Source organism: Nylanderia fulva, unplaced genomic scaffold, assembly GCF_048542155.1.
Source record: "Nylanderia fulva isolate GAGA-0341 unplaced genomic scaffold, ASM4854215v1 Scaffold33, whole genome shotgun sequence".
NCBI lineage: Eukaryota > Metazoa > Arthropoda > Insecta > Hymenoptera > Formicidae > Nylanderia > Nylanderia fulva.
The window spans coordinates 1830860-1858294 of NW_028190400.1; the positions used below are offsets into that span (position 1 = coordinate 1830860).

Consider the following 27435-nt stretch of genomic DNA (forward strand, 5'->3'; position numbering starts at 1 on the left):
AAACCGTACAAAGGGGATCCGATCAGTATGCAAACCGATATCGTTGTCAGTTTGACAAAAAAACTAATATCATACAAAAAATTCAAATGCAATTTTATCTTTGACAATGAAACATAAAGTCCGAAATTTTCACTTACTTTCTCTCTCTCTCTCTCTCTCTCTCTCTTTCTCTTGTACAAACGTATTTTCATAACGTTTCATGAAATATATACAGAAATATACGTCCGACACAGCGCTGCTTAATTATTCCATTTCTGTCAAAATGAATTTTTTCCTGCAACACCTATTTTTTCGTAATATTCGAAATTGCATTTATCCTTTCAAAGAAATGAATAACGGCAAGAATTAAAAGCAGAAATAAACTCTGTTTTACTCAACTCTTTCCTTGTTAGCAACATTTAAAGAAACTAAGAAGTTCGTTTATTCCTTCTCCAAGAGAGTTTATTTAATAAAACGTATTAAATTCACCTTTTGTTTGCTTTTCTACTTAAAATAATTAAAAAAAAAATCTTGTATTTAATATTAAAAAAAATGTTTTGACAAATAAGATATGCTGTGTCGTTTTTTACAACTGTTATAAATCAACAAAATGCAAAATTATAAAAATTAAATTACTTTAATTACTTGTACCGGATTTTTAATAACTGCTATTAATCGTTTCCCATGCGGCAAACATTTGTTTCATCTTCTGCTAAGATGTTTTAAATTATAGCCAATTTATAATTCAGTTCTACATGTTAATTATCGAACAACTCGTTTCATGTTCATACAAGCATATTAATACACAGATCTGAGAAACAGAGAAACTCTTTAGTAATTAATTAATCGTACCTGCGATAATACTACTCGTAATTACAGCAATCTAATACTGTAATGTCGTTGTAATGAGTTGTTACATTAACACACGGCATCTCTTTGTGTTTGACAATAAATTTCTTCCATCTCAATTTACAATATTTATGTAATTATTTAACTGTTATATTTCCATGATTTTAATTCACATTATAATTAATAGATATCTCTAATCAGACTTGTCTCAGTGGTGATAATTATCATTTCCATTTTATCATGTTCATTAACTCGGATGGGATCTTAATGTTCCGCGCTCACTTTTATTGCCGATAGTCGAGACGAGTTGTTTTGTGGCGAAACGATCATCAGAGAACATCCCTCGAAACGGGAGGAACCGCAGGAAGCATGTCCCTAATTTCTCATGTCTGTCCACGGAAATTTCGCATTCGCCTGTGTCCCCTCGTATCCATCCAGGAGCCTGCCGGCTATTAAATCTTGCCGGGCGGCAAAAACTCCTTCCGAATTCTATTTGTCTTTCCACCCGTCCTCTTAGCCTGCTACCGTGGAAGAAGTCCAGCCACTTCCGTCGGTTTTCCGAGCCCGTCTCGAAGTTCCGGCGACCAAACGCTAATCGGTCTAGACTCCGTTTTCTGCTCGTCCCCATTCCTGTCTTACGAAATCCTCGTTTTCCTTTCCTCGACTCTCCTTCATCGGGATATGGCGAAACGAAGCCACGAGCACATAGTCGAGAGTCGGTTTTCTTGCCCCTCGAGTACTTCGTCCCTTCGTGTGACGCGTCAGCAATTGGTCGACAGAATAAACGGTGAACTCAATCGGTTCCTTATATATGACACGTGCGAGTTTCTCGACCGCTAAGCACCCCTGACGATAACATGCGTTCGTTGTTGTGTTTATTGAGAACGATGTGTACTGATAGACATATAAATCTTGTGGATTAATCCTGTTTTGTCGCATGCCCGATTATATCGTAATCCGATTATAATGACAAGATATTGAATCGAAAGATAATCAATCATATAGATATTAAATCTAAATTTATGAAAAATAACTTATTATATCCGAATTTTTTGAAGTGAGATATTATAATAAGCGAGATGTTATATATAGATTATTATATATAGAAATGCGTCTGTATATAATATTTACAAAGATTTTATAAATTCTGAAACGCATAATTATCAATACATTCATTCATTACATTTTATGTGTATGAGATCAATAATTTCCTATAAATAATATAAGCTATACAATCTGATTGTTGTGAATTGCGCTATTGCAATATTTACCTAATACGAGTATAATAGATTCTATCTATTATGTGTAACGCTGTTAATTAATAATTCACTTGGGACATGTCACAACTGTCCGGAACCGATTTGATTCTCCTTGAAATATGTTGTTAAATACACAAATCTAAAAGACACGTATTTTTTTATACGTGCGCAATTTGAGTTTTAAGGGGTGAAACACCCCTTTAAAGAATAACGGTATTTTTCTTTAGGATCAAATATCTGCTAAACTATAAGAGATATAAAGAAAAAACGTACAACAAATTTTAATGGCTTGAAGAGTACTTTAAAGTTATATGAACAAAAATTTTTTTTTTTTTTTTTTTTTTTTAAAAAACCCTCACCACCTAATTTTTTTTTTCAAAATTAAAAATTTTGTTTTACCTAATTTAAAGCTTATTTTTTTCCAAATTCAACCATGTGTAATAAAGTTATGTTACGAAATATCATTTTCGAAAATTAATTATAAACGCTCCCGTATATACGCTCATCCGTGCTATGTGCGTAAGTAATTACCGTCGAACAATAAAATATATAAAAAATGTTTTTGTATAATTCTTATTTATGTTTTCTATGTATTTATAACTGCGTATTGTGTATATTTAGATTTAAAAAAAAATTTTTAAATATAATTAATAAGAATTTTTTAAATATACCCCCTGCTTTCTTATTATTTCTTTAATATTTAATTTCTTCTATAAAAATTAAAAACAATTATATTTTATAATAAAATTATTTTTTAATTGAATCTTGCGAATACCAATGTCGCAATATTTGGCATAAACAAATTTTATATCTTACGTTAAATGAATCATAAGATAAGATTATGTGTACGTGTTCCAGATAAGTTATAATTTTTACAATAAAATCTTTAATACGTTAAAATAAATAATAAAATAAGATTATGTGATGACGTATTTCTGATAAGTTAATATAAATTGTTCATGTAGCAGCATAATTCTCACAGTCGGTGTAGTCTTTTCGTTGTAATAATATCTGTGTAAACTGTTCTTTTATTGCAATAGAAAGCAAAATATAACATCTTTGAATATGATTATCAATCCGCTTAACGTTGTTAGACTTTTATTGGTGTCAATAAATTCAATATATTTAACAGAAACGCCAGTAACTGAAGCAGAAGTGGAATTAAAGGAAAACATTAAAAAAATATTACTGGATAGCGTTTTTCATTATAATGGGGTGGAAGTAACGGAAGAAATATATCTCGATTATGAAGAACCTTATAAATTACATAGTTTTGAAATAATTGAAGATGACGAAGAAGCATGGCATGAAGATAGTTTAAATTCTCATCCTCATTGTTCAAATGATGATACAAATTTTGATAGTTCTTATAAAAGACGAGCTGTTGAGTATTGGCGATTTCGGGACACTGATGAAAACAGTAATGACAGAAAAAGGAATCGTCCTCTAAGAGTAGTACAAAATAAATTTAGAAGAGTTTCATCTGAACGTCAGTTAAGGCGATGGGAAGAACAAATACAATCAGGTGGAAGTCGTACAGAAAAATTATCTTACATCTCCAAATTTACACATGATAAATTTACTGCAGCTGTCGAATCAGGATTCATGGTTCATGATATTGATTTAAAAAGATGGGCTTTACAAGCTCAAGAAGAAATAGGAAATTTAAATCCTATATTTAAAGCATCTCACAGTTGGATAGCAAGATTTAAGAAGTCTCACCGAATTGTTTCAAGAAAAGTTACGAAGTTTGTCACTAGAAGAACATTAGAAGATTCTGCTGATTTGCAAAAATCAGCTGATGATTTTCTGGAAACAGTAAAACCTCTTATTGAACAGTTTGGATCTGAAAATATTTACAATTCAGATCAAAGTGGTTTCCAATTGGAACTTCACTCTGGAAGATCATTGTCTAACCAGGGAGAAAAGAAAGTAGAACGTGTCGTGCAATCCATATCATCAACAACCCATTCATATACGATACAACCAATAATATCCTGTAATGGCAATTTGTTGTCCCCTTTATTTATTGTATTAAAAGAAGCTAATGGTAAATTTGGACCAAGAGTACAAGAAAATTTATTTAAAGCAGAAAATGTTATTGTAAAAGCATCGAAATCTGGTAAAATGACATCAGGTATTTTCCTTTTATAATTACTTTTTTTAACAACCTTATTTTATTTAACAATTTAATAAGAGTCATAAAAAAACTATTAAATTAACATTTATATTTTGTACAGATCATTTTAAAATGTGGTTAGAAGAAGCTTATTTCGCAAACATTGGTCCTAATAGCGTTCTTCTTATCGATTCATGGACTGGACATTGCCCCAATATGATTTCGGATTTAACACCTCCTGGAACACATATTACTACTATGATAATACCGAAAGGAACTACAGGGAAAATACAGCCATTAGATGTTCATGGATTCAGAATTTGGAAAAATTTTGCTAAAAGATTTTCAGATGCGGTTTTACTGTTGGAAAGTAATATAAACTTACATGAACGAAATAATATAATAAAATTGCAATCTTTGATACATAATCAATTGTCATCCCCACGATATCAAAACTTATTTAAATATTCGTGGTTTAAAAGTGGTTATACGAATGAAAGACCAGACGAATTCGAAAATCCAGTACACTTTAGTTTAGACGAAACTTTAACAAAATGTGATATCGAAGGTTGCAATAATATAGCTGTAGTAAGATGTTCTTGGTGCAAGAAGTCATTATGTTTGAAACATTTTTTTGTCGAATATCATTATTGTAATGTGTATAATGAGTGAATAATATAAAATGCAAATACATTTTTAAAAAAATCTAAATATACACAATACACAGTTATAAATACATAGAAAACATAAATAAGAATTATACAAAAACATTTTTTATATATTTTATTGTTCGACGGTAATTACTTACGCACATAGCACGGATGAGCGTATATACGGGAGCGTTTATAATTAATTTTCGAAAATGATAAATTAATACAAATTGTCGCTCGTGTATTGAAAACAAAGTGATAAATATAAGGCCAACTTATCGAGCTGAATATTCGAGATGTTCAGTCAACTACCATTTATTACATGTATAAATTATAAAACTACAGTCATTATATTATATTAAAACTAACGCAAATTAACGCAAATTACAATCATTCTATAAACGTTTCGACCGCACGCGGTCTTCTTCAGTATAATTATTGAAAAATAAATTCTTACAATTCACATGATATCGAAATTTAATTATAGTTATTCAGAATCGAGAGTTTTTGAGCAGTTAACGCGTGTTTCAATCCGTCCTGTCCAACAATGTTCGCCTCGATATGATCTCTGATTTTGTTCAGATCTCGGATGATTTCATCGTTAATATGCGAGAAATTAACCCGTACCGTAGGCGCTATCATCGTTCTTCTTGACAATTTTGCTACTTATTAACAGTTATTAAGGATGACACTTAACAAACAACAATACAGAAAGACAGCTCATTTTAAACTCATGGGAGTTTAAAATGAGCTGTCTTTCTGTATTGTTGTTTGTTAAGTGTCATCCTTAATAACTGTTAATAAGTAGCAAAATTGTCAAGAAGAACGATGATAGCGCCTACGGTACGGGTTAATTTCTCGCATATTAACGATGAAATCATCCGAGATCTGAACAAAATCAGAGATCATATCGAGGCGAACATTGTTGGACAGGACGGATTGAAACACGCGTTAACTGCTCAAAAACTCTCGATTCTGAATAACTATAATTAAATTTCGATATCATGTGAATTGTAAGAATTTATTTTTCAATAATTATACTGAAGAAGACCGCGTGCGGTCGAAACGTTTATAGAATGATTGTAATTTGCGTTAATTTGCGTTAGTTTTAATATAATATAATGACTGTAGTTTTATAATTTATACATGTAATAAATGGTAGTTGACTGAACATCTCGAATATTCAGCTCGATAAGTTGGCCTTATATTTATCACTTTGTTTCGAAAATGATATTTCGTAACATAACTTTATTACACATGGTTGAATTTGGAAAAAAATAAGCTTTAAATTAGGTAAAACAAAATTTTTAATTTTGAAAAAAAAAATTAGGTGGTGAGGGTTTTTAAAAAAAAAAAAAAAAAAAAAAATTTTTGTTCATATAACTTTAAAGTACTCTTCAAGCCATTAAAATTTGTTGTACGTTTTTTCTTTATATCTCTTATAGTTTAGCAGATATTTGATCCTAAAGAAAAATACCGTTATTCTTTAAAGGGGTGTTTCACCCCTTAAAACTCAAATTGCGCACGTATAAAAAAATACGTGTCTTTTAGATTTGTGTATTTAACAACATATTTCAAGGAGAATCAAATCGGTTCCGGACAGTTGTGACATGTCCCTTGTTAGACTTTATTATATATATGACAAAATTCTATATACATTATGTATAAATTGAGAATTTCTGAAAATCATATTAAAACGAAAAGTCGAGATAAATATTAATGCATTTATATAATATTAATTCCTGATCTGTTTCTAATGACCGTAATGTTAAATATTTAACGAGCAAATGTATTACATTATTCAAGCATAAAGCAAATGTGACAATTTTCCAAGGACATCGGAAGCAATTAATTCTTCGCTTTAATTGCAGTCGCATGAGCAATTATTTTTCTGCGATTTCTTTCTTTCTTCTTTTTTTTGTGAATGATTGTGTAATTCTTTTCTTTTTGTGTCTCAAAGTCACTAAACTTTTTCCACTCGCGCCATTGTCACGCAGATATCGATGACGGAGTAGTGTCATAAGTTCAATATTGACACTATATGCTTATCATTCGTACGCAACATTAATCACGACGGCATTCCGAACACGTCACTGGCAAGAAAGTGTATTTTCTAACACACGCTTCGCTCTCTCGTTCACCGTATCTAACCGATAATATAGTAACGAGACGAGAGAAGCGAAGCGCAAGTAGAAAAAGGTGCCGAAGGAAGGCCGCGGAAGAGAAGCGCTCTTTTTTCCCTGTGACTTTTAAATAAAGTCATCCGGTGGGCACGCTCTAATGGCAAATCTATAATGGCTTCGCGTACCTTTTTTCCTCCCTTACGTGCAACGTCCTGCTCCTATCATTCTTTGTTTTTGTACCTCACTTTCGGTCGACGTTTCGTTTCAGCTTCGACGCGACCGCAAACCCAGGGCCCTTCCTTTCTTGTTCACCGACACCGATTCTACATCGTTCTCTCGAGAAATGTCGAACGGCGACGCCATTCGAGGATCGATCGATCGTCGGATGCAATGTGATAATCCCGCGTGGAGTGTGCGGTCGCGTATCTAATCTCGGCGTGGCGGATGCATGTGTATGTCTGTGTGTGTGTGTGTGTTTATGTATTGAATGCAACAAGGTATATAATACTCGCAGTGATAAACCGTGTGTACGGAGAACCGATCGTACTTCGGCGTATCTGCGCGCCCTGTTTAAGATCGCCGATGATTGATTTTCTGGAACGAAGAAAACGCGCGTCGCCGGGGAACATATTGTTTTAACCACTTGATATAATTTGCATGACATATAAATTTACTGGAATTAAGCACACACGATGCACGACGCACTAAAGTGGATTTTTAGATTAAATTGTAATCGATAGCTTCGCAATAAATATTTGAATGGTAACTGGTTTTTTTCACGATTAATCAATTTTTAAAATAGAATATATGTATATATATATATATATTCAGCAAAAAGATAAATTTTTAATTAGATTCGTATTCATTTTTCAAGCAAATTATATACATATTTTTCATATTCGTATAATATTTAAATCGAGCGTAGAACTCTGCATTCTAGAAATTTAAAATTATCACAAACGTACTGATATAATTTTATAAATTAAATTACAATTATGTGTAACTTACGAATATTTTAATATTAATATTATACATATCAAAATTGTGAAATAATAAATAATAATTAAAATTTTTAATTAAAATTGTAAAACTAAATATTTAAAATTTACATAAAAAGTAAAATATAAATAATATTGTAATCAATTTATATCATTTTCGCGCATCAACGAAACTGTTATTGAAATTTTCGTTACCTAACGTAGCAGTGAACACACGGCAGTAACACTTAAATGAAACATAAACGGCCGTGACATGACTAATAAATGCTTTGACACACAAAATGTTAAATGTACATATATCAAATCAAGTAATTGAAGCGGGTAAACGAGCAACGTATTCGTCGGATCGTAAATAATCGAGCGAATGAATAGTTATCGAGCGAATGAATAGTTATCGAGAGAAAAGTATCGAACATTATTATATTATGCTTTAAGTAATTGCTAAATACGGCATAACAGTTGTTTGAAGAAATATATTTATGACATTTACGACGCAAACGGAGACGTTTACGATACTAATAGACAAATGCGTAAAACTTGGAAGGCCAACTAATTTGATGAGGGTTCCGAAATGAATCGTTTCGCCGAATTGGTCGAATGTTTCGACGTGGCTTATATTACTAGCAGGTCCCGCTGGCCGGACCTCTGCTTCACTGTTCTCTACGGCTTTATCTTCGCAATGGAGTCCTATCTTGAACACCGCGGTCGAGATTGCCACGCAGGTCGTTATCGTTTTATGAATAACAGTTCTCGAAATTGCCTCCACCAATGTACGTACCCTATCTTGACCTATGTAACTACACGCCACGTGTATTTAAGTATACCATGTGCTTTGCAAAGGGCTCGTTCTGGTGCCCGGCGTGGGATATCGAGCGAAATACTTCAAAATGGTGCACCTACCGGCTGCAGATGCATTATCTGTGACGTATAATCGTCCGCACGTAAATGCGACTTTATGAGAATATATTTTGTCGTTTAATAGCGTACTAATACTTGTGCGCGGGATTTATATCGTCGGTTAGGAGGTATCAAATCACATACGGTTAAAAAATGTCAAAAGTGTCGAAAGTGACTTGAATACGTGATATTAGTGATGGATAAACGCATAAATTAAATGGTATAAGTTAAAATCTCAAAAATATATTTAAAAATGGTATGTATATATATATATATATATATATATATATATATATATTTGAAAGAAGTTTATTTTTATTAATAACTTCCGGGAATAAGAGAATAAAAAAATTCTCTTTTTTTGCCACGACAAAACCCCAGAAACAGACCTGTAAACTGTCAAGACGAATTGAAGCAAAATAATATAGATGTCTCGACTCTCTCCCCTTAAGTAATAAATTTCCTTTTCCCTGGCAGTTACGCTTACCGCGGTCGAAAAAACCATCTCCCCGCGATTCGGCATGAAAATAATGCATGACGCTAGGCACGGTATATAAAGAATGTACGCATTCTCCAAGCTATCCACGCACCGACATCGTTGCGCGGATCCCTCAGTATACTCACACTAACGCAGAAAGCGAGGGAGGGACGGAGTCGCGCTCTCGTACACGTGCGCGTTCGCGAGACATATGCAAGGGAAAGTACTATAAGGGTAAAACGAGAGGAAAGGTCTACGAGACGCACGCTTTCGCGATAGATAGCGATCGCGCACGAATTCTGTGGCTTTATTTTTTATTCCGCGAAGAGGATCCGCAAGATTAACCGCGTAAGAACAAGAGCACAATGGAAAGAAGAGGAAGACGAGGATAAAAGCAGAAAAGTGAGAGACGGGTGTCTCGCGCGACCTTTAAGAGAAAAGTATGTATATCGATCGCTGCGGATTACATGATAAATGTCGCGACTGTAACGCTGCGATTTTAGAGGTATCTATACAAGTAACGCTGGTACTGGATCTTCTAGGGCCGCTTTTAACCTCCGTCGTTCTTTCCCGATCTCTTATGAGACGCGTGCCATACATACGGAAGCTCGGCGAAATCCTTCTCTTTTTCGGAAATGTCCGACGAGTCGTTTGTCAGTAGCCGTAGATACCGTATGCCACTCGTACGATTCTAAAAAAGTGACGTGAGTCTCGAACGAACAGTTGGTGATGTGTGCGGGAGATGGAATCGACGATGGACCGGTAACTCGATCGTTCGTGACCGCTTGTACCGGAGAATCGCTCGAATAAATGGGACGTGCAAGCACAAAGTATCGGTTAGCACCGGGTAATCGTTTTCACGAAAACTCGTTGGCCGATCGGAACGGAAGGGATGGAATGGACAGGATGAACCGGCGATGATGCGTGATCAACGAGCAAACGCGCCGTTTTTGTCCCTCCTCTTTTCATCGAGAGCAACGCGCGCACGGGTGCGTTGATCGCAGCCTGATTGCGCGAGACACAAACCGCTGCGTGTAATTAGTGCGCGAGTCGATTTGACACCAGAATCGTTTCTTTACCTCAAAGGGAACTGTTAAGGGCAAGAGGGGTTGCAAAAGGAAAGAAGGGCGATAGCTAGAGGAAGAAAAACGGAAAGGGATGAAAAGCATGATACAAATCGGAGAGAAGAGAGCAAGAGAGAGAGAGAGAGGGGGAGGGAAGGGGAGGGAGAGAGGGAGAGAGAAGAAAGGAAAGGGAGAGTGAGAGAGAACTGGCATACCCAGGGCAAAACAATTACCTACCCTTCCTGCACGCCGGGGGCACATTTTCACCCTTCAAAACGTGGGAAGGAGAGCCACCGCTTGAGGTATGCGAACTACTCCCGACAAAGCGCATGTATATACATATATGCGTACATGTGCGCACACGTACACGCGTCATTCGTGGGTTATGCTCGTGTGTGTTTTCTATATACACTAGGGCATTCCTCATCCTCTCGACGAGCATTACCGCGTCCCCACGAGACCGAGGTAGGGTTCTCGCTTTATGGGTACAGCACGACGAAAATACGATGAAATAGACAGGTGAAAGAATGCGTGTGTGTTCACGCACACGCACGTTCGGACGCACGCAAAAGAGAGAGTGAGAAAGAGAGCAACAGATAGATCGATACGTGATGGTAAAAATATGTGGGGATAGCTAAAAAGTAGGTACGCAGGTAACTGGACGTCCATGGATGCTTAACAGTTTTATAAATTGGAATTTACGGTCGTCTCTCCCTCCCCATTTTCTTCTCCCTCCCTTGTTCCTTATCATCGGTTCGAAGCGTTGGTAACATGAATAATTCAGCTGCCACAGTAAGCTCGCACGTTGCTCTTTTCTTTCCCTACCCCCGTTTTTTCATCCTCTTTCTGTAAATTGAACCCACAGGCGATCCACTAGCGCAACGATACTCGTCAAAGCCATTAACGTTCCGCACTGCAAGTTTCTCTTTTTTTATTTCTCCTCATCACGCATCTTCAAGTGCTTATCATGCGAGCCATTTCAACATCAAATTCCCTCGTGAAGTGTTTTTGACACGTATCAGGTGTTGAAAAATGCTAATATAAATTAAGTTATTTGAGCTAAATTCCTATACAAATTGCGTGATTACAAATCGTTACTAAAATCACTTCTCTTTTAATTTTTACATTTCAATAGCACACATACATGATATTAATTAATTAAAATTCAATCATTGAATCATCGAATTAATTTCGGCCAAATTGATAACCATAAATATTTGCGGATAACTAGATGTGATAAAAGTAGTATTGGGAATAAAAGTAGTAAAGGGTTGGAGGGTATATATAATTTATAGAAATAAAATAAAGATACGATTCTTTTTATTACACTGACCACGCCCTACAATATCGTATAACGAACCGATAAGCAAAATAAAAATCATATCATTCCTCTGTTGTCTTGGCATTCCCAACTGAATGCGCTTCAGGCGATTGGTCGGCCAATCCGAACTTCAATGCGTCCCTGATCTTTATCGAGAGTTGACCTTTTTACTTCTCTCTCAATTGTACTATTTGTACCGCCCGCGCAATTATCCTCTAATATATGATTTATTCTTAGCCAGGAATACGCCGGAAGGGAAACGCGGAATATAATCATTGATAAGGGCGCTTTACATATAACATAAGAAACGATAAGAGAAAGATCCTTGGAAAGGCGAAGAAGTGATTGAAATGTGACAAATTATGGGACGAGTGCGAATCAGGATATGTTGGAGGAGTGGAACAAATGTGAAAGGGAAGGAGAAAAGAGAAAGAGAGACAGAGGGAGAGATTTATCGAACTGCACTGAATTTCGTAACTGCCATGTGGGTGGAGCCCGGAGTTGATTTATCCATTGCCGAGGGTTATCTATATCGTCGCAACTTACTTAGCCCTCGCATATTTGTACTGCTTTACACTTTGCTTAATTCCATCCGGTGAAATAGAAACACTTTATCAATATCATACGTAACGTGTACACGTCTACGTTAGAAATTGCTTATAAAGATCTAATGTGTAAATTATGCGGTTACTTGTATCGTTAAGATTTGAGATTAAAACTTTATATAAAGAAAAATAAATTATTTCTTCAAAAAAATTGAGAGAGAGAGAGAGAGATTTTTGAACTAATTTATTATACCAAATATTTTGATATTTAATCTTAAATTTTATATGTATTTTACTTGTGAAATATTTTTATGCATTATATATATACAAAAATATATTTTTTTAATTAAACAAATTAAAATGATTAAACATTAGAAGTTACATAAATATATAGTTATATACATGTATATATATGCTTTTTTAAGCGTTTAAATTAGCTTTCAATCGTTAATAATAGTAAAATATTTCTGCTTTAATATAGTTCGAGATTGCGTCTATTCTTATTCTGGTCATTCTGTATTCGTCGCCAGATACTTATAATTCACGATTTTTATCATCCGCATCGGCGCTGCGTCCCCGCCGAGGTTTTATCCCACTGTAATCGCTGTCGAAAGCAGCGTGAGTCGTAAATCGCCCGGCATTTAGCTGTATTTCTCCGCGAAAGACCGCGGTATCATGAAGTTAAGTAGACGACCAGAGGATCGAAGAAACGGTCGACTAGAGGTTGCGCGAAATAATCTCGTCGCCGATAGAGAAAGGGAGAGAAGAAGGACGATTGTAGACTAAAGTCGATGAATTTTCTCGATGCTCCTTTATCGTTGCGTTCGATATCGTCATTTTGCACAAGAGAAAGTATGAGAAAGTCGGCTGTACGTACCCCGTGCAACCGAGTATTGAGAATTACGATGAGACTGGATCGGTCGTGAGATTTCTTATTTTATGGTTTTGAACACGACCAAGTCAATCGCTTCCTCTTTTTATCCGTATTTTACGATAGTGACAAAAATGCATTTTAATCGCGTAGAAGAAATAAGGATCAGCCGCGAAATCAAGAGAAGTACGATTAATAACACAGATTAAAATATAACATGCTTCTTGTCTTTCATAATCAATATATGCTAACATTGATATTGGTTCAACAAACGTATTCGATGATATTTATAGTTTCTCACATTTCCAATATTTTATGAACTCGACAGATTATTATTCATAATAAAAGATTCATACTCATGTAATATAAAAATATGAATAGAAACTCGTGGCTATATTTTTTAAAATTATTAAACGAGTTGTTTTACATACTGACTATGATGACACTTCTCTTTCATTGCTTGTTATAAAATGTAATACAATTTATAATTCAACTTACTTTCATGTATTTATATATACATTAATATAAATGCAATTTATGTATTTTTTAAATCAAACAGATGAGGTTGTTTACATCGCGCGCGAACAACCTACGTGTAGCCGTGAGTGGAAAGAAAGCGTCAGAGAATTTGATTAAACTTCAAGTTTATATTTTAGCAATATAGATCACAAGCAGAGAATATGATAATAAAGCGTGTCATTATGACTTTAAATGTACAATTGAAATTTTCTGCGCAAAAAATAAACATGGTCGAGTGGAAATGAAATAAAAATGATATCGGTCATTGTATCGTTGTTACCTTTATGAATCTAATTGAACTGAAGTAACTGTGTATCACCACGAACTATCTGCATCGATACTTCGAACGCACGGTTTAATAGTAATGGAGTGAAATTAACGTATGCGTCGCCGTTCATTTTGAGGAAAAGCACTTGCCCTCTCTGTAAACGATGATGGGCGGAGAAATCGCCTCGCTGTTATGCACTGTGGCTTAAGAGGTAAATGCGATGCTGGAAAATTTCCGGGTAATCAATATTGACTATCGACGCTAACGAACCGCTTTTCGCAACAAGCCATTTTGTATGCAATTCAAATAGAAACATTGAATTCGTTAATCGGTACGCATTTGTAAAAGTCCGCGGAAAATACGAGTTAAAATATGTCTTTAGTATTTTTACTTTCAAATTTATATAATACTTTTTTGTTCACGGGTTCATATAGTTATTGTTGCCGCAATAAATAATTGTCAACGAGAAATATGCAAAAGTATAGATTATCGTAACGCGCGATTACTTTGACAGATCAAATATCAATGCAATCTTCAACGTTCAATAATATAATTAATTCCTCTTCATGTAATTCAAAATTAACCAAACAAAATTAATTTTTAATGAAAATGAAAGAGATTATTGAATTATTTAATATCGCGAGCTATTCTCTCTAGATATGAAACCTGATTTTCGAATCACGAAGCATATATTGTTCACGTCAATATTGACAATCAATATTGCGCCACGTGAGATATTGTTCATTTGTTTCTAAATGATGGGCGAACATTTGTCAATATTTGATACTACCAATATTAATTTAAAAGCAAGCTTGTGCATCCAGTGTCGAGACATTGCAGATTAAATCACAACCTCAATGATTAATCTATCGCGAGTTTAATTATTTCATAAAATATATATTGATCCGTTTTCGGATGAGCACGGATGTCTGTTTGTGGTATCATTGAAAATTAGTCAAGTATAAACCGAGAACGAAAGATTTAAAATTCAAATCGACGCCGATAAAACACGTCAAGGTCTTCCGCGTTTCCTGCTTCGCGCTACTCTTCGGGAATTTTATGGTGCAAGAAACGCGAGGGACGCGACGATGCGAGTGTTTGAAGTCTGATGATATTTCTTCCCCTTTCGAGATTTGGCTGATGCTTCTGATAAAAATCGGTGTAGCGTGCGACAAAAATATATGTCGGTTTCAGTAATTTATCGATATGCGGCTATATTAAAAGAATTCATTTAGTACTAACACGAATTTTGATTGCTACAATACTATATATAATACATATGTATATGCATCGATATAAAAAGCATGTTCAATCGCTTTAAATATATATAAGAATATTTTTATTATAAACAAATAGAACAAATTTAACTTACTTATTTATAACGTATTTTTTTTAATCTTTCAAATTTATATATATTTATATTAAAATACGTTCTATTTTTCTTTCAAATTATATCGATGATCCATATTTTTATATTGACGATCTTTCAAATTAATATATATTCATATTAATTTGAATATTGTAAAATATTTATTATTTCAAGAGAGTGTTTTATATAATATATAGTATTATTTTATTAATAAAAATAAAAATAAAATGTTTATTGTGCAAATTTTTTTCTCTCTTTTTTTTATACACAATATTAATTATACTATAATATTTATTGAGACTACTAATATAATTATTGTATCATATTCCAATATACCAAAATTAATATATTCCTGCAAATAAATTAATATATTCCTTTCAAACACACTTAAAATATGCTGACCCCATAGATATTTCCAATATTTTTTTCAATATTATTTATATTTCTATTAAAAGACATTTCTTATTTAAATATTTGTAGCGATGAGATAAAAATACGAGATAACGATAAAATATCAAAGTATTTAATATACAAGAAGTATTTATGCATTCAAGCGTAAAAAAAATCAGATTTAGTCATCATGCATTTACGACAACAAGTCATAGCTTTGACACGTGTCCTTCTTGGTGACAGATGACAGATGTCCGTAACACGTGTCGTCGTGTACGTACAAAAAAAGGATTGCTCTTCGATCGAGGGTCGTGACACGTTGTCAACTATCGGAAGTAACGTCTTTCGAGCGTTTTAAAAATACATTGCATAAATATATAAAATGAAAGCTACTGCTAATAGAAATTCATACTGAAAGTAAGTTTTTTGCTAAACAAAAATGATTAATTATCTAACGATAAGTAAAAGATATATACGCATATTGCCAATGGAACATCTCTGAAATAATGCATGGATAAGATCGTGAAAGATATATAGAAAACAAGATTGAGAAAGCAACGTTCTCGCATGGTGAAGATCAAAGAAAAAACGTGACATACATTCATATCAGAAAGAAAAACTGAGCAAAGGAGGGAAGAAAAAGAGAGCGGAATTTCTTGCACTAAGTCAGTACATCAAAACAGCTGTTAATGTAATTTTCGTTTCGCGAGTGAGTCTAGAAGAAATAATGGCTCTTCATCAAAATTAGATTATGGTTGTTATATCGTAAACACACACAGAACTGAGAACAATTTATAGAACTATTAGAAAAAGAGATAATTATAAAGTGAAGAATTTTTAGATGTTATAGTGATCAAAAAAATTAAAAATTTGTAAAAATGTGCTATGAAAATTTAGTTTAATGATTTGAAACATTTTTATAACTGTCAATAATCGTTTTTGACGGACGATAAAGATTTAAACAACTTTAAATGAGATACGCGGTCCTCGCGGAGAGGGCTAACCATATTAATTTCCACGTCAATAAAATTTCTTCGCAGGCTCGTAATTTCAATACGCTACGAAGTAATTCTCGGACGAAGATACTTCGGCACTATACTTCGTCCTAGAGCTCGAGTTAAGTAAAAGTTCGGCGTTACGGCGCCTTATAAATCAGAAGCCCGAACTTTCTCACGGGATAACTCCTTAAACTTACTTTTTAACTCTGCTTTCCTCGAGAGTAACAACCCAATTTATGCAGATTATGGACGCGGATCCGAAACCGCGAATTTGAGCCAACGCGCAAATTGTCATTTCGACGAGCCGCGCGTCGACGCTGTAAAATATTCAACGTCGATCCTAAAGATAGCCATAATATCCACGGCTATGAGTTTATACGGTTACTCCAGCTCGCTTATATGATGGAAGTTTTGCGATTCATTGAGGAAAGGCGATCCCGTTGAGATGCGTTTTTAAAGTCGTATTTTCTTCTCGATCGTTAATAATAGATTTTATTAGATTCTTTATTTACATACGAGACACAGCCACTTTTTATTGTACAATTCTGAAAACAAGTATGCTCATATCGCGAGAGAAAAAAAATCCATTTATTCATGTTTATGCACTTTATATTTAATTTTTTATAAAATAACCCGAAACTAATCGATATATTGTATTAAAATATTATTAAATATAACATTTATTTTACAAAACATTTTTCTATAAATAAATGTTTATATTAATTTATAAAAAATAAAAAAGTAGCACAGTGCTTGTATTTCCAATTCAAATAACAATATACTTTTATGTGATATTTGGAACAGCTTTTGACAAGCATCAAAATGTAATAGGCATCAAATTAAGACATCCAAAGTGCGGTTTTCCATTTTATCGTCACCATCTGCTTTCGATCAATTGGGTAAATTTTTTTTCGGTACACAGATTTTAATGTGGCTTTAACAGAGGTCAATAAATCTGTTAACCGCGAGAGAGCGGACTTCTTCCTCCGGATCGTCCTAGAATTCGTTCTTTTAATCAGCGGGAATGTACGCGCGAAAAAGGTCGGGACTTGTCACGCTCAGGGTCAATGCGTGTTATTTAACGGAGAGTTTCGAGAAAAAAAAGAGGGAGAGGCAGAAAAAAAAGATAGAAAATGTGAGAAAACGAGATGGCGCGTCTTTCTAGACGCCTAGCGCACATCCTCATTTAAATGAAATAAATCTTGTTACAAGTAATTTTCGTCCGGTTGGCGAGCCCGAGATGGTAAAGAGAGGAGATGGAAAGGCCTTTTAAGCCAGTACCCGGGCGATGCGAGACAAATGGATTTCGCTCCATCACCCAGGGGACCTCCCTTGCAACAATGAATGCTCTTGCGTGCGGCATTCAGACGTTGCGTATTCTTACGTTTAGACAAAACCTCGTTCCAAATTTAATATCCGCTAGCTGTCCGACAATGTTTGTATTGTTCAAAATAGAGAGACGGATATGTCTAACACCGGGTGTATTCATAAACCTGAAACTGATTTTGCGGAGTGCAAACTCCGGAACTTCTTTAAAAGCGGCTATCAGTAGTAAGAGCCTTGTTTGTACAAACAATCTAAAGTTCCCGTGATAATAAGAAACCAAATTTCTGCTTTATTTTGAAAATATATTATTGAAAGTTAATTATAAGACATGATAGTTATCATGTTATTAATCATGAGATGTGATTTTTAGTAATTAAAATATTTCCGCGAAACACTTCCATATAAATAAGTAGTGCTTATTAGTATTTGGCGAAAAACAACATAATGCAAAAGATGATGTACAATTAATTATTGATTAATTTAAAATGTATAACTAATTATTGATTAATTTAAAAAATGTCAATGAGTTATGAACAGTTTACGAATTATTTAGCATTTTTAAATTGTGTTTGTAAAATAACAGCAAAAAGCATCCCTCTCTACGGTGCAACTTTAAAAGCGTAACTTATCGCAACGCTTTTTGCGGTAGTTTTAAAAATTTGAACGCTTCTGCATATTGATGATCTCCGTCTGAAACAGGCCCCTATGATCGCAAGTATATCTTGCTCGAATATGACGTTGCTTGTATATCATATAAATGTTACTAAATTCTCAAAAGAGATATGAAAGTGGAAACATCACGAAGATGATACTATCAGGTCGGTCTTCTTGGAAGCTCGCGTGCCTGTTTGTGGTTGGCACGAATTACCAGAAGCTCCTCGCTTTGCGCAAGGCATGTATCGGAACAAGGTATTAATTTGATGCGGTTGATAGCCACGCAAAAAGTATAATCAACGATGGAAAACACGATCGAATAATATTATAAGAGTGGCTTCTATATTGAAGTGCATGATGCGCGAGCAGCTATCGTTAAGAGAATTGATGTTATCTAAAAGTGAAATCCATACCGTACATTAATTTTGTATTAAAGGCGTTGACGTATTTCGTAGAAGACCAAACTATAGACAGAGGCAATGATTTTAATGTTATGAATAATTGAAATAACGATGGGAGAGATACGCGCGTAATATTCAATCAACTTCACAGAATTCCATAAAAATATCAGCGATGTAATCGGATTATCGAGCATATATGTAAGAAAATAACAGGAGCTATAAATTGAATCCGCTCTTTTTTGTTAACTGTGTATAATTGCATTATAAGTCTAGTAGGATAGATATCATTGATAATTCATAGGCCTAAGTAGTGCCTATTGCGTGACAGCGAGTCAATTATCTGGAGCGTAAGACAGGAATTGGACAACATATGTAGACTGGTCCGGCAAAATGCCACAATTAATAATATATAAAATACAAAAGATCGTACCGATCCATTAATATTTCTGATTACACCATATTATAAACGATATTCTGTAAATTTCATATTATGTAACATTTCACGTGCCTCTCAATGAAATGTGATTAAATATATTATAATGTAATTACATGTAATGCATTAAATTATATTCTTGAAATGTCAAATAAAACAACATGTGACAGTATGCGAATAATTTTTAAAAAGAGAATATATAGGAGCAGTCCATAATTGTTCGCGAAATTATTATATAAATAAATATTATTATAATTATTTGAAGAAAAAAAGAAAAAGTAGAAAGAGTGAAATTTATTTTAGATCATGTGTTATAATACTCCGATATTTATCGATGTAGAATATGTTACGTAAAATAACGTAAAAAAATTAACTTTCACGAAAAAGGTCTTTAAACACGAGATCGACGAAAAGACTGAATCTCTCTTTCGCCCGACGCGTTCCGTGTCTTTCTTGTACGATTCAATTTATACGGTTTTTTCCTGAGTCCTTGCCTTTGTTCGTCGATCCTGACTGATAGTCGTGCACGAGGAAGCAAAAGGCGCAATGAGAAGAGACAAGACGAACGAGAAGTCGGATAAGCTCTCCTCTCTCGAAACGGAAAGCTTCCGTTTTGTTATTTCATTTTACGCGCGTTCATCTCACCCGGGTGTCCGAAAACCGTAGTCCTCGACATCCGGCATACGAACAGTCCACCACCACGCTGGGTTCGTTGAACGCCATAACGTATATTTTCCTGTATATTTTCGTAGACGTTTCGCGAGACGGATGTGCGGATCGTAGAGAACGATAGGTCTCGCGCAGTAATAACAGCTATGCTATGCTTGTAATATATTTAAATCAGCAGCAGAGATTTGCTTTTGCAGACTGACAATGAGAGAGATAAATATGTTTCTATTTAACTCTCGAAATTCTGCTTGTTATAGGAACTTACATGAAATAAAACGTTAGACATTCGAAAACGAAAATTTGTTGAATTATATGTTTATTATTATTTAGTAAAGTTACGCGATTTTTATTTAAACAGTTCTTCAATAAAAATTTTTACGAGATGAGTAATTAAGAGAAATAAAGCTTTTCTCTAAACTAAATTATAAGTAAAAGAATAAAAAGATATTAAATAAAAAATAAATGTTATGATGATGCTATACATACGACACACTGTATTAATGAATAGCAAAGAATTATTTTTAATTAAAAATGCTTTATTGTATTAGGAAATATAGATGTGCGATTCGTTATTTTATTTCGACAGATTATATCGTCACCGGTATTTCGTGACGATTCATTGAGCGTCATTACACATTTGCTATATAATTTTGTGAAGGTTTTACGGGGCGGCCATTAGATTTAGGTGCGCGATATATTTCACACGGTGAGCGAAAAATGACGCAACGAGTGAAGTTTGTTGCCGAGTGTATTGCAGTAAACCCTAGTTGAAACAAATGTAGTTGATGGTCCATTTGCGATATGTCGTTTGTGTCGAGATAAAATCGAGATAATGTTGCGTTTGAATGACACATTCGTGCGTTAAAGCTGACGTATCTTAATTATACGTTTAGTATATACAAGTTCACAAACTAACTTTGATATTTAATCGAATCAGTTCAGTGGACACAATTTATAGGAGAATACTATACTACTAATTTGTGTACGTATTGTACTTATAATTGCATATATATTAAATTTTTTATACCTAATTATATTATTATAATCATATTTTGATTTTATTTATTATCTCTCTTCTATATTTTTTATTAATATATAATTTTACGTAAATATAAATTTTCCTTTAAAATTATATGTTTATATATCGCGCGGTGAATAAGCTCTCAAAAATGATCACTTAGGGTCGAAGAAATAAAATATCTGTAGTAGAAAATATGTATATATTCGAAAGATATTGGGATAGTTTGGTTTCTCTCGAGATCTTGGTCAGGATATTAATTTCGTCCGGATAGGAACAAAGGTTTCTCAATTTATTCCAACGCTATATTGTATGTATATATATGTTTATCGTTTAATTGTCCGAGCTTTATCAGTCTTCACTTCGATGATTCTTCCGAGCTGTGTCTTTTTCTTTCGTCGTCGTTCGTTGTGAGTTCGGAGAAGAGAGAGCCCTCGATACCAAAAGTCGGCATATAAATACCCGGCGTTAAAAGTATTCCCACCCGAAATATCGGACCAATCAACGTTGTCCTCGTTTATCACAAAGAGATGTGTTTTTGGTTTTCTCGGAATAACAAAATATCGCTCCGAAAGCTCTCGAAAAATAAGTATTACAAATAAACACTCGGTAAAAGGTCGATAAACAAAATACGGAGATTCGATAATCTCGTCGTCAAAAGTCTCTCTCGTTTTCGTTCTCTCTTATACATACACGGTAATAAATAAAATATATATAAAATGCCCACATATCGAAAAATTATTATTTGTGCGGTTGTATAAAGTTTCTCCCCTGAAACTTGTTCGCGGTTTTTCTGTCGTTTTCGCGCACAAAGAGCATCGAAACCGTTTGAAAGCGTCATTTTCCTCTCCCTCTCTTCCGGTAAATGCTATCGGGGGGTAGCTCTATTCTTTTAGGCTACGAAGTTCTTACGATCGAAAGTAAACATCTAAGCACTCTACAAACGTACCCGAAACTGTATAAGGCGGGGGTGAACGGGTGGGAGATTTCTACTGCCTCAAAAGCGCGCCTCTGGTGCTCTCGTTCGCTTTAAAAAGGGTCTCGAAGAACCCTCTTCAAGTTCCGTCGGTCTTTTATGGTGACAAAGTGGATCGATCTCGTCAGTGTCTGCTCGCTCGTCCTGCCACTAGATATCTCGCGAAGGCCCAGATTCTCCATTCAATCCTCCAAAACTTTTCACTCACAGTTTCGCATCACACGGCTTTCTGTTTCTCCTTCGTTTTGTTTACCCTAACTTATCCGTATTAATGATGAATTTTTAATATATTTTATTATCGTTTTATATATTAATGTCAAAAAAGAAAGCATTTTAATGAATTAAATTTTTGAAGATTATCCAAAATAAAAGAGTTTATAGTAAGATTTGGTTTCAAGTCATATCTTTCAACTAATTAGCAATTTTGTAGTATATTTTTATTTGCATTAGAAATCTGATATATATTTATTTTTATTAAAAAAATTACGGCCTTAATTTATTTATTTCCTTAAAGAAATTCTTACAGTAATGTAATAAGAAAAATTCTACTCGTTTCTCTCTCTCTCTCTCTCTCTCTCATTTTCTCTCCCTATCGCCCTTCTCCTTTTACTATAATAAAACATGATTCTAGAATTTTGCAACTATGTTCGGAAAATATGACATGATCGCCTGTTTGCACATCTCGCGAAATTATAACGTAACATTCGATTCGTTCATAACATAAGATTCGTTTTAATGTTTCACATAATACTGCAATTATGATATACAGCTAATGGTCGCTATGCTTGAAAGAGCTGAGAAAAGCGGTACTGCGGAGCCGTAAGAATTTATTGAATGTTCGAAAAGTAAAAGTGTAAATACCTGTTCAAAAGCAGATACTTTGTATATGCAATACATGCATATATTATCGTACATATATTTATTTAAAGGATGGACTACAGATTTCTTAATCGTAAATTCGCTCGCGCGTATATATAAATAAAATAAAATTTAAAAAATGTCTTTTCTTTATAAATAATGTATTAATAACAATCTGCACGCCAATCTAATAATATTATTAATTTGCGAATAACGCGTTTTTTGCACAATTTTCAAATTTCGTATTGCATAAGTGTCTTATTTCCATTTTTAGTATATTGCTCGACTATACCTGCGTGTAATGTGTAATTTCTGCGTGCAACCAGACATTATCTTAAAAAGCGCTCATTATACATCTTCTTTTTCAGACGCGTATTTGCACGCTATCCTAAAGAGCCACGGTTGTGTTTCCACCTCAGAGAGAGAGAAGAATCATATTGCCATCGTCAAGGGACTTAAAACCTATTTAGAGGGAAGGTGTTGTTTTGCTACACGATATCGCTCCGATATTCTTTTTAAAATGGTATTTTCAAAAGAGAATAGAACAAAAGTTAGAATTTTGCTGACTCTCTTGCCATTATCTTGCACACGAGCATCACTAATTCCGACTATTGTTACAATGAAAACGTGTAAAATAATTTTAGAATGGAGCAATCATATAGAGATACTTGAGTGCAAAAACAGCACTGTAATATTCTATATCACACAATATCATACAACACAATTGTACGATTCCTTTAAAGAAAATTATTCTCTCTCCAAGTGGTTCTTTAAATGCCTATTTAAGATTTCGCGCGCATACGATAGGTCACTGACCGCTCGCGATTAGTATCGATCGACCGGCCTCGATCAGCTGTTATTTCAGATTCAAAATTACACGCAGCTTGCCGGTCGCCTCGCGTCGCGGCAATTCGCGTTTTCCTCCGCGTCATAATTGATCTCGAAGTCTTGCGGTCGGGAAACGAGCTTCGCCTCCCGGGTAGAAAGTCAACGCGTTATAACGACAAGCAAGGCGCTACGCGCACGAAATCAGATGTTAATGGCGTTTCCGTGCTAGGTGAATTACACAGCACCCGACGTAATTGCAGACGTTCGCGTATCGTGAAAATACGTGTATGTCGTACTTAACAGCGAGACGCGAATTTGCGTCACGCCGCGGCGAAATGAAATTTTGTCTCAATTTGGCGGGCGCCGCGTCTCGTCCAATATAGACGTCGGCTAATTCGTCGCAGCGAACCGCATTAGGAGGCTAACGGAAGACGCTGCTTGGAAACACGTATACATATAATAAATGTATATATATATGTGTGTGTGTGTGTGTTTGTGTGTTATCTTATCATCGCTCTTTTCAACTTCGAAGAACGCCAAAGTTGCCAGAGCAGCGCCTGCCGTCTGTAAGAGGAGGCCCGTCAAAATCGTGCCGATAAACTTAAGTAGAGGCGTCTGGCATTCCACGAACGCACTTCAAACGCGCTAAATCGACAGCAACAGTTCAAATCTGAACTTTCCACACGCGATTCCAACTTTGCCTGACCTCGCACGTGTCAGTTTCATTCGAATTAATCGATCAATGAACGGCTTCTTCTTTTTTTTTATATACACGCATTAAAAAATCATTTAACGAGAATGATGATGTAAATAGAAAATTATGAAATACGAGGTCAAAATGACATTTAAACGAGAGCCGAACCGTATATTAACAAAATATTATATACACATGGTATATGATTTACTATAATTCATATTGATTAAAATATTATGAGAAATATGCACTTGTTTATAAAAACAACATATGCGACATATGCAAACTTGATTTATCAAGAAAAATATCATGAAAATTATCGTCAAACGATTCTGAGATATTTTGTATAATAAAAATAAATATAATATTACATAAACAAAGATTAATATGTAATATATATATAAATAATTTCGATATATTTACTGTCTTCTCAAAATTTACCAATAAATATCATGTTTAAACTTTAATAAAAATAACGAAAATGAAAATCAACACATACCGAATAAAAAGCAGGCACTTTGATGCTTATATAAAAAAATATAATATTATCTTAATACTTCATTATTTTCATACTTGCTTATTAAAATTTTAATTAAATCTTATGGAAATTTAATACAATATACGACCGTCACATATCTTTAAATAGGCGCAACTCATTATATATATTTGCTTATTACAGCATTAAGGAAAACAAATGTCGGATTTATTTTGTTCATTCACAGAATCAAACAATTTAGCAAAATGGCAATAGAAAACTTTCGAAGCAACGACTTGTCAGCATAACTATATATTTCGGTTCTGTAAAAACTCGCGATCAATACGATTCTGACTCACAAGAGCGATACGTCAGCAACGACTTGTCAGCATAACTATATATTTCGATTCTGTAAAAACTCGCGATCAATACGATTCTGACTCACAAGAGCGATACGTTGCACCTGTCCTCCGAAACGTGACTCCGAAACCACGTGTCGTTCGAATTTGAACGGAATCTCGTCAAATTCGCAATCAAATCGAATTGTTCGCATACAAACTTAATCTGTGTATGCGCGCGCGAAATTTTGAACTTTGTTGCGCGCGAAATTTTGCATTTCAGTCATCATAGATGGACTTACTCCGAAACGCATACACCAGTTCTCATACAGATAAAATTATATTTTGAAGATTCACATATGTATAATAAGATTACTCACCGATCGAGCCGGCGATGTCACTTTTCCCGCTGCGCGTTCGAGTTCGTCGGTGGGCCGGAAACCAGATTCGTCGGAGAAAAATCCCACAGAACGAGTAACTTGGATCGAGGTGAGAGGAAACAGAAGCCGATTTACCACCCCGTCATTTCGTAGAGAGAGACCTCGCTGTACAAATTACAGAATGAAGATCCACCGCTCCTCGCTCCACGCCGGACTTTCGTGCGTCAAAATCGTGATAAGAGCCTGCCGCTGGCTCGTACAACCGTTCAGCTCGATGTCTCGCGCTCAACTGATCTCCTCTCATTCTCGTTGGCGCGGATTTCTCGCCGGCCAATCGGCGTCGAGACTGCGCGGCGCGCGCAACTTCACTCTCGCGTTGTACACCGCGCCTTAACTTTAACCCCTCTGTCAAAGGGAGATCGTTCGTTCTCTCTCGCACGCACTCTCCACGGGGGACGCGTACGAGTGAGGGTCGTTGGCACGGTGCGTGTGTGCGTATATATAGTGTATCGCAGAGGTACGGCGCGTGTCGCGTTATCCTCAGGTGCGAATTTCAAGACGGATTTAAACGGTCCTTGCGTCGTAGATTTCGCGCGTTGGCGTAAACTCGATGTTTGTTTAGCCACGAGATTACGAGCAGTAAGTGCAACACTGATTACTTTTGATTATGAGAATTACAAGTGTTTATAAGAGCTCGTGGGAACTGCGCAGTGTTTACTATTATTTAAATAAAATCATCTAGATAAAATTTTAGCGTTATCTTATTTTTATATAGATAATAAAAATATTCTGACAGGATTCGCTAGTAATCTGGAATATATAATGTTCAGGTAATTTAGTTTAAATTCATTGTACATAAAAATACCCAAGTAGAACAGAAAAGTCAAAATAATGTCAATTTGACGTCATATTGATCAAATTTGAACTCCGAATTTGATTAGTATGACGTCAAAATGATATTATTTTGATCTTCTACTTGGGTACTTAAGTAGTAGAAAAAGCAGTAAGCGAGAAAAACTTATAAATAAAAGTATGAATATATTTTTATATCCCTTTTATAATTTACATTTTTTTATAACTGTGTTTACATAAGCGGTTTTAAAAATAATATTATCTGGAAATGATTTAGATGAATCGCCATATAATTTTATTTTTTATCTAAATGTATTTTAAACGAAACTAACTTTATCTAATCTAAGATAAATTTACATATTTTTACCTCATCTTTGTTTAGCTAATTTTAAAATCATCTAAGTACAACACTGTGGAATTACGCGATTTGTACTTGTATATGTGTGTGTGTGATATTGAGCAACAATACACCGCGCGTTACACGTCGTCTTGTGTATACATTATGGCTTGCAATAACCTTTGCATTCTTTTATAGGTATCTGTGCCTTCTTTGGATTAGGTAATTATCTCGCGTAACTTCTGTGCAGATGTGTATGAGCTCATCAAGGAACGTCAAGGCTCAAAAAGGAAACGACAGCTGATAAGAAGTATTTAATGCAATTGTAATTAATTTACACAATTATTTTTGCGATAGTGAATTTACACAATTCTAAGGACGAAATTATTTTTAAATATAATGTTTATTAATCTGAGAAAATAATCTTAAACTGTCACTAATTATGTCTGCAGTAAGGTATCGTGTACTTTACTTTCTTTCTACAAAAAACAGGAAATAT

General features: G+C 34.6%; 2 protein-coding genes across 2 annotated transcripts in view; one reads left to right on the forward strand and one right to left on the reverse strand.

Moving 5' to 3' along the window:
* The window catches only part of sli (slit guidance ligand), a 375739-nt gene extending 349716 nt beyond the window's left edge, over window positions 1-26023 (reverse strand). Inside the window, 1 exon segment of the mRNA XM_085484938.1 lies at window positions 25748-26023. The gene's annotated coding sequence lies outside the window, so the exon portion shown is untranslated.
* Window positions 3025-5551, forward strand: LOC146722339 (uncharacterized). The gene is made up of 2 exons (XM_085484981.1): window positions 3025-4224; window positions 4328-5551. The coding sequence occupies exons 1-2, from the start codon at window positions 3153-3155 to the stop codon at window positions 4876-4878; spliced, it is 1623 nt and encodes a 540-aa protein (XP_085341107.1). The 5' UTR covers window positions 3025-3152; the 3' UTR covers window positions 4879-5551.
* Window positions 26024-27435: the final 1412 nt, after the last annotated feature.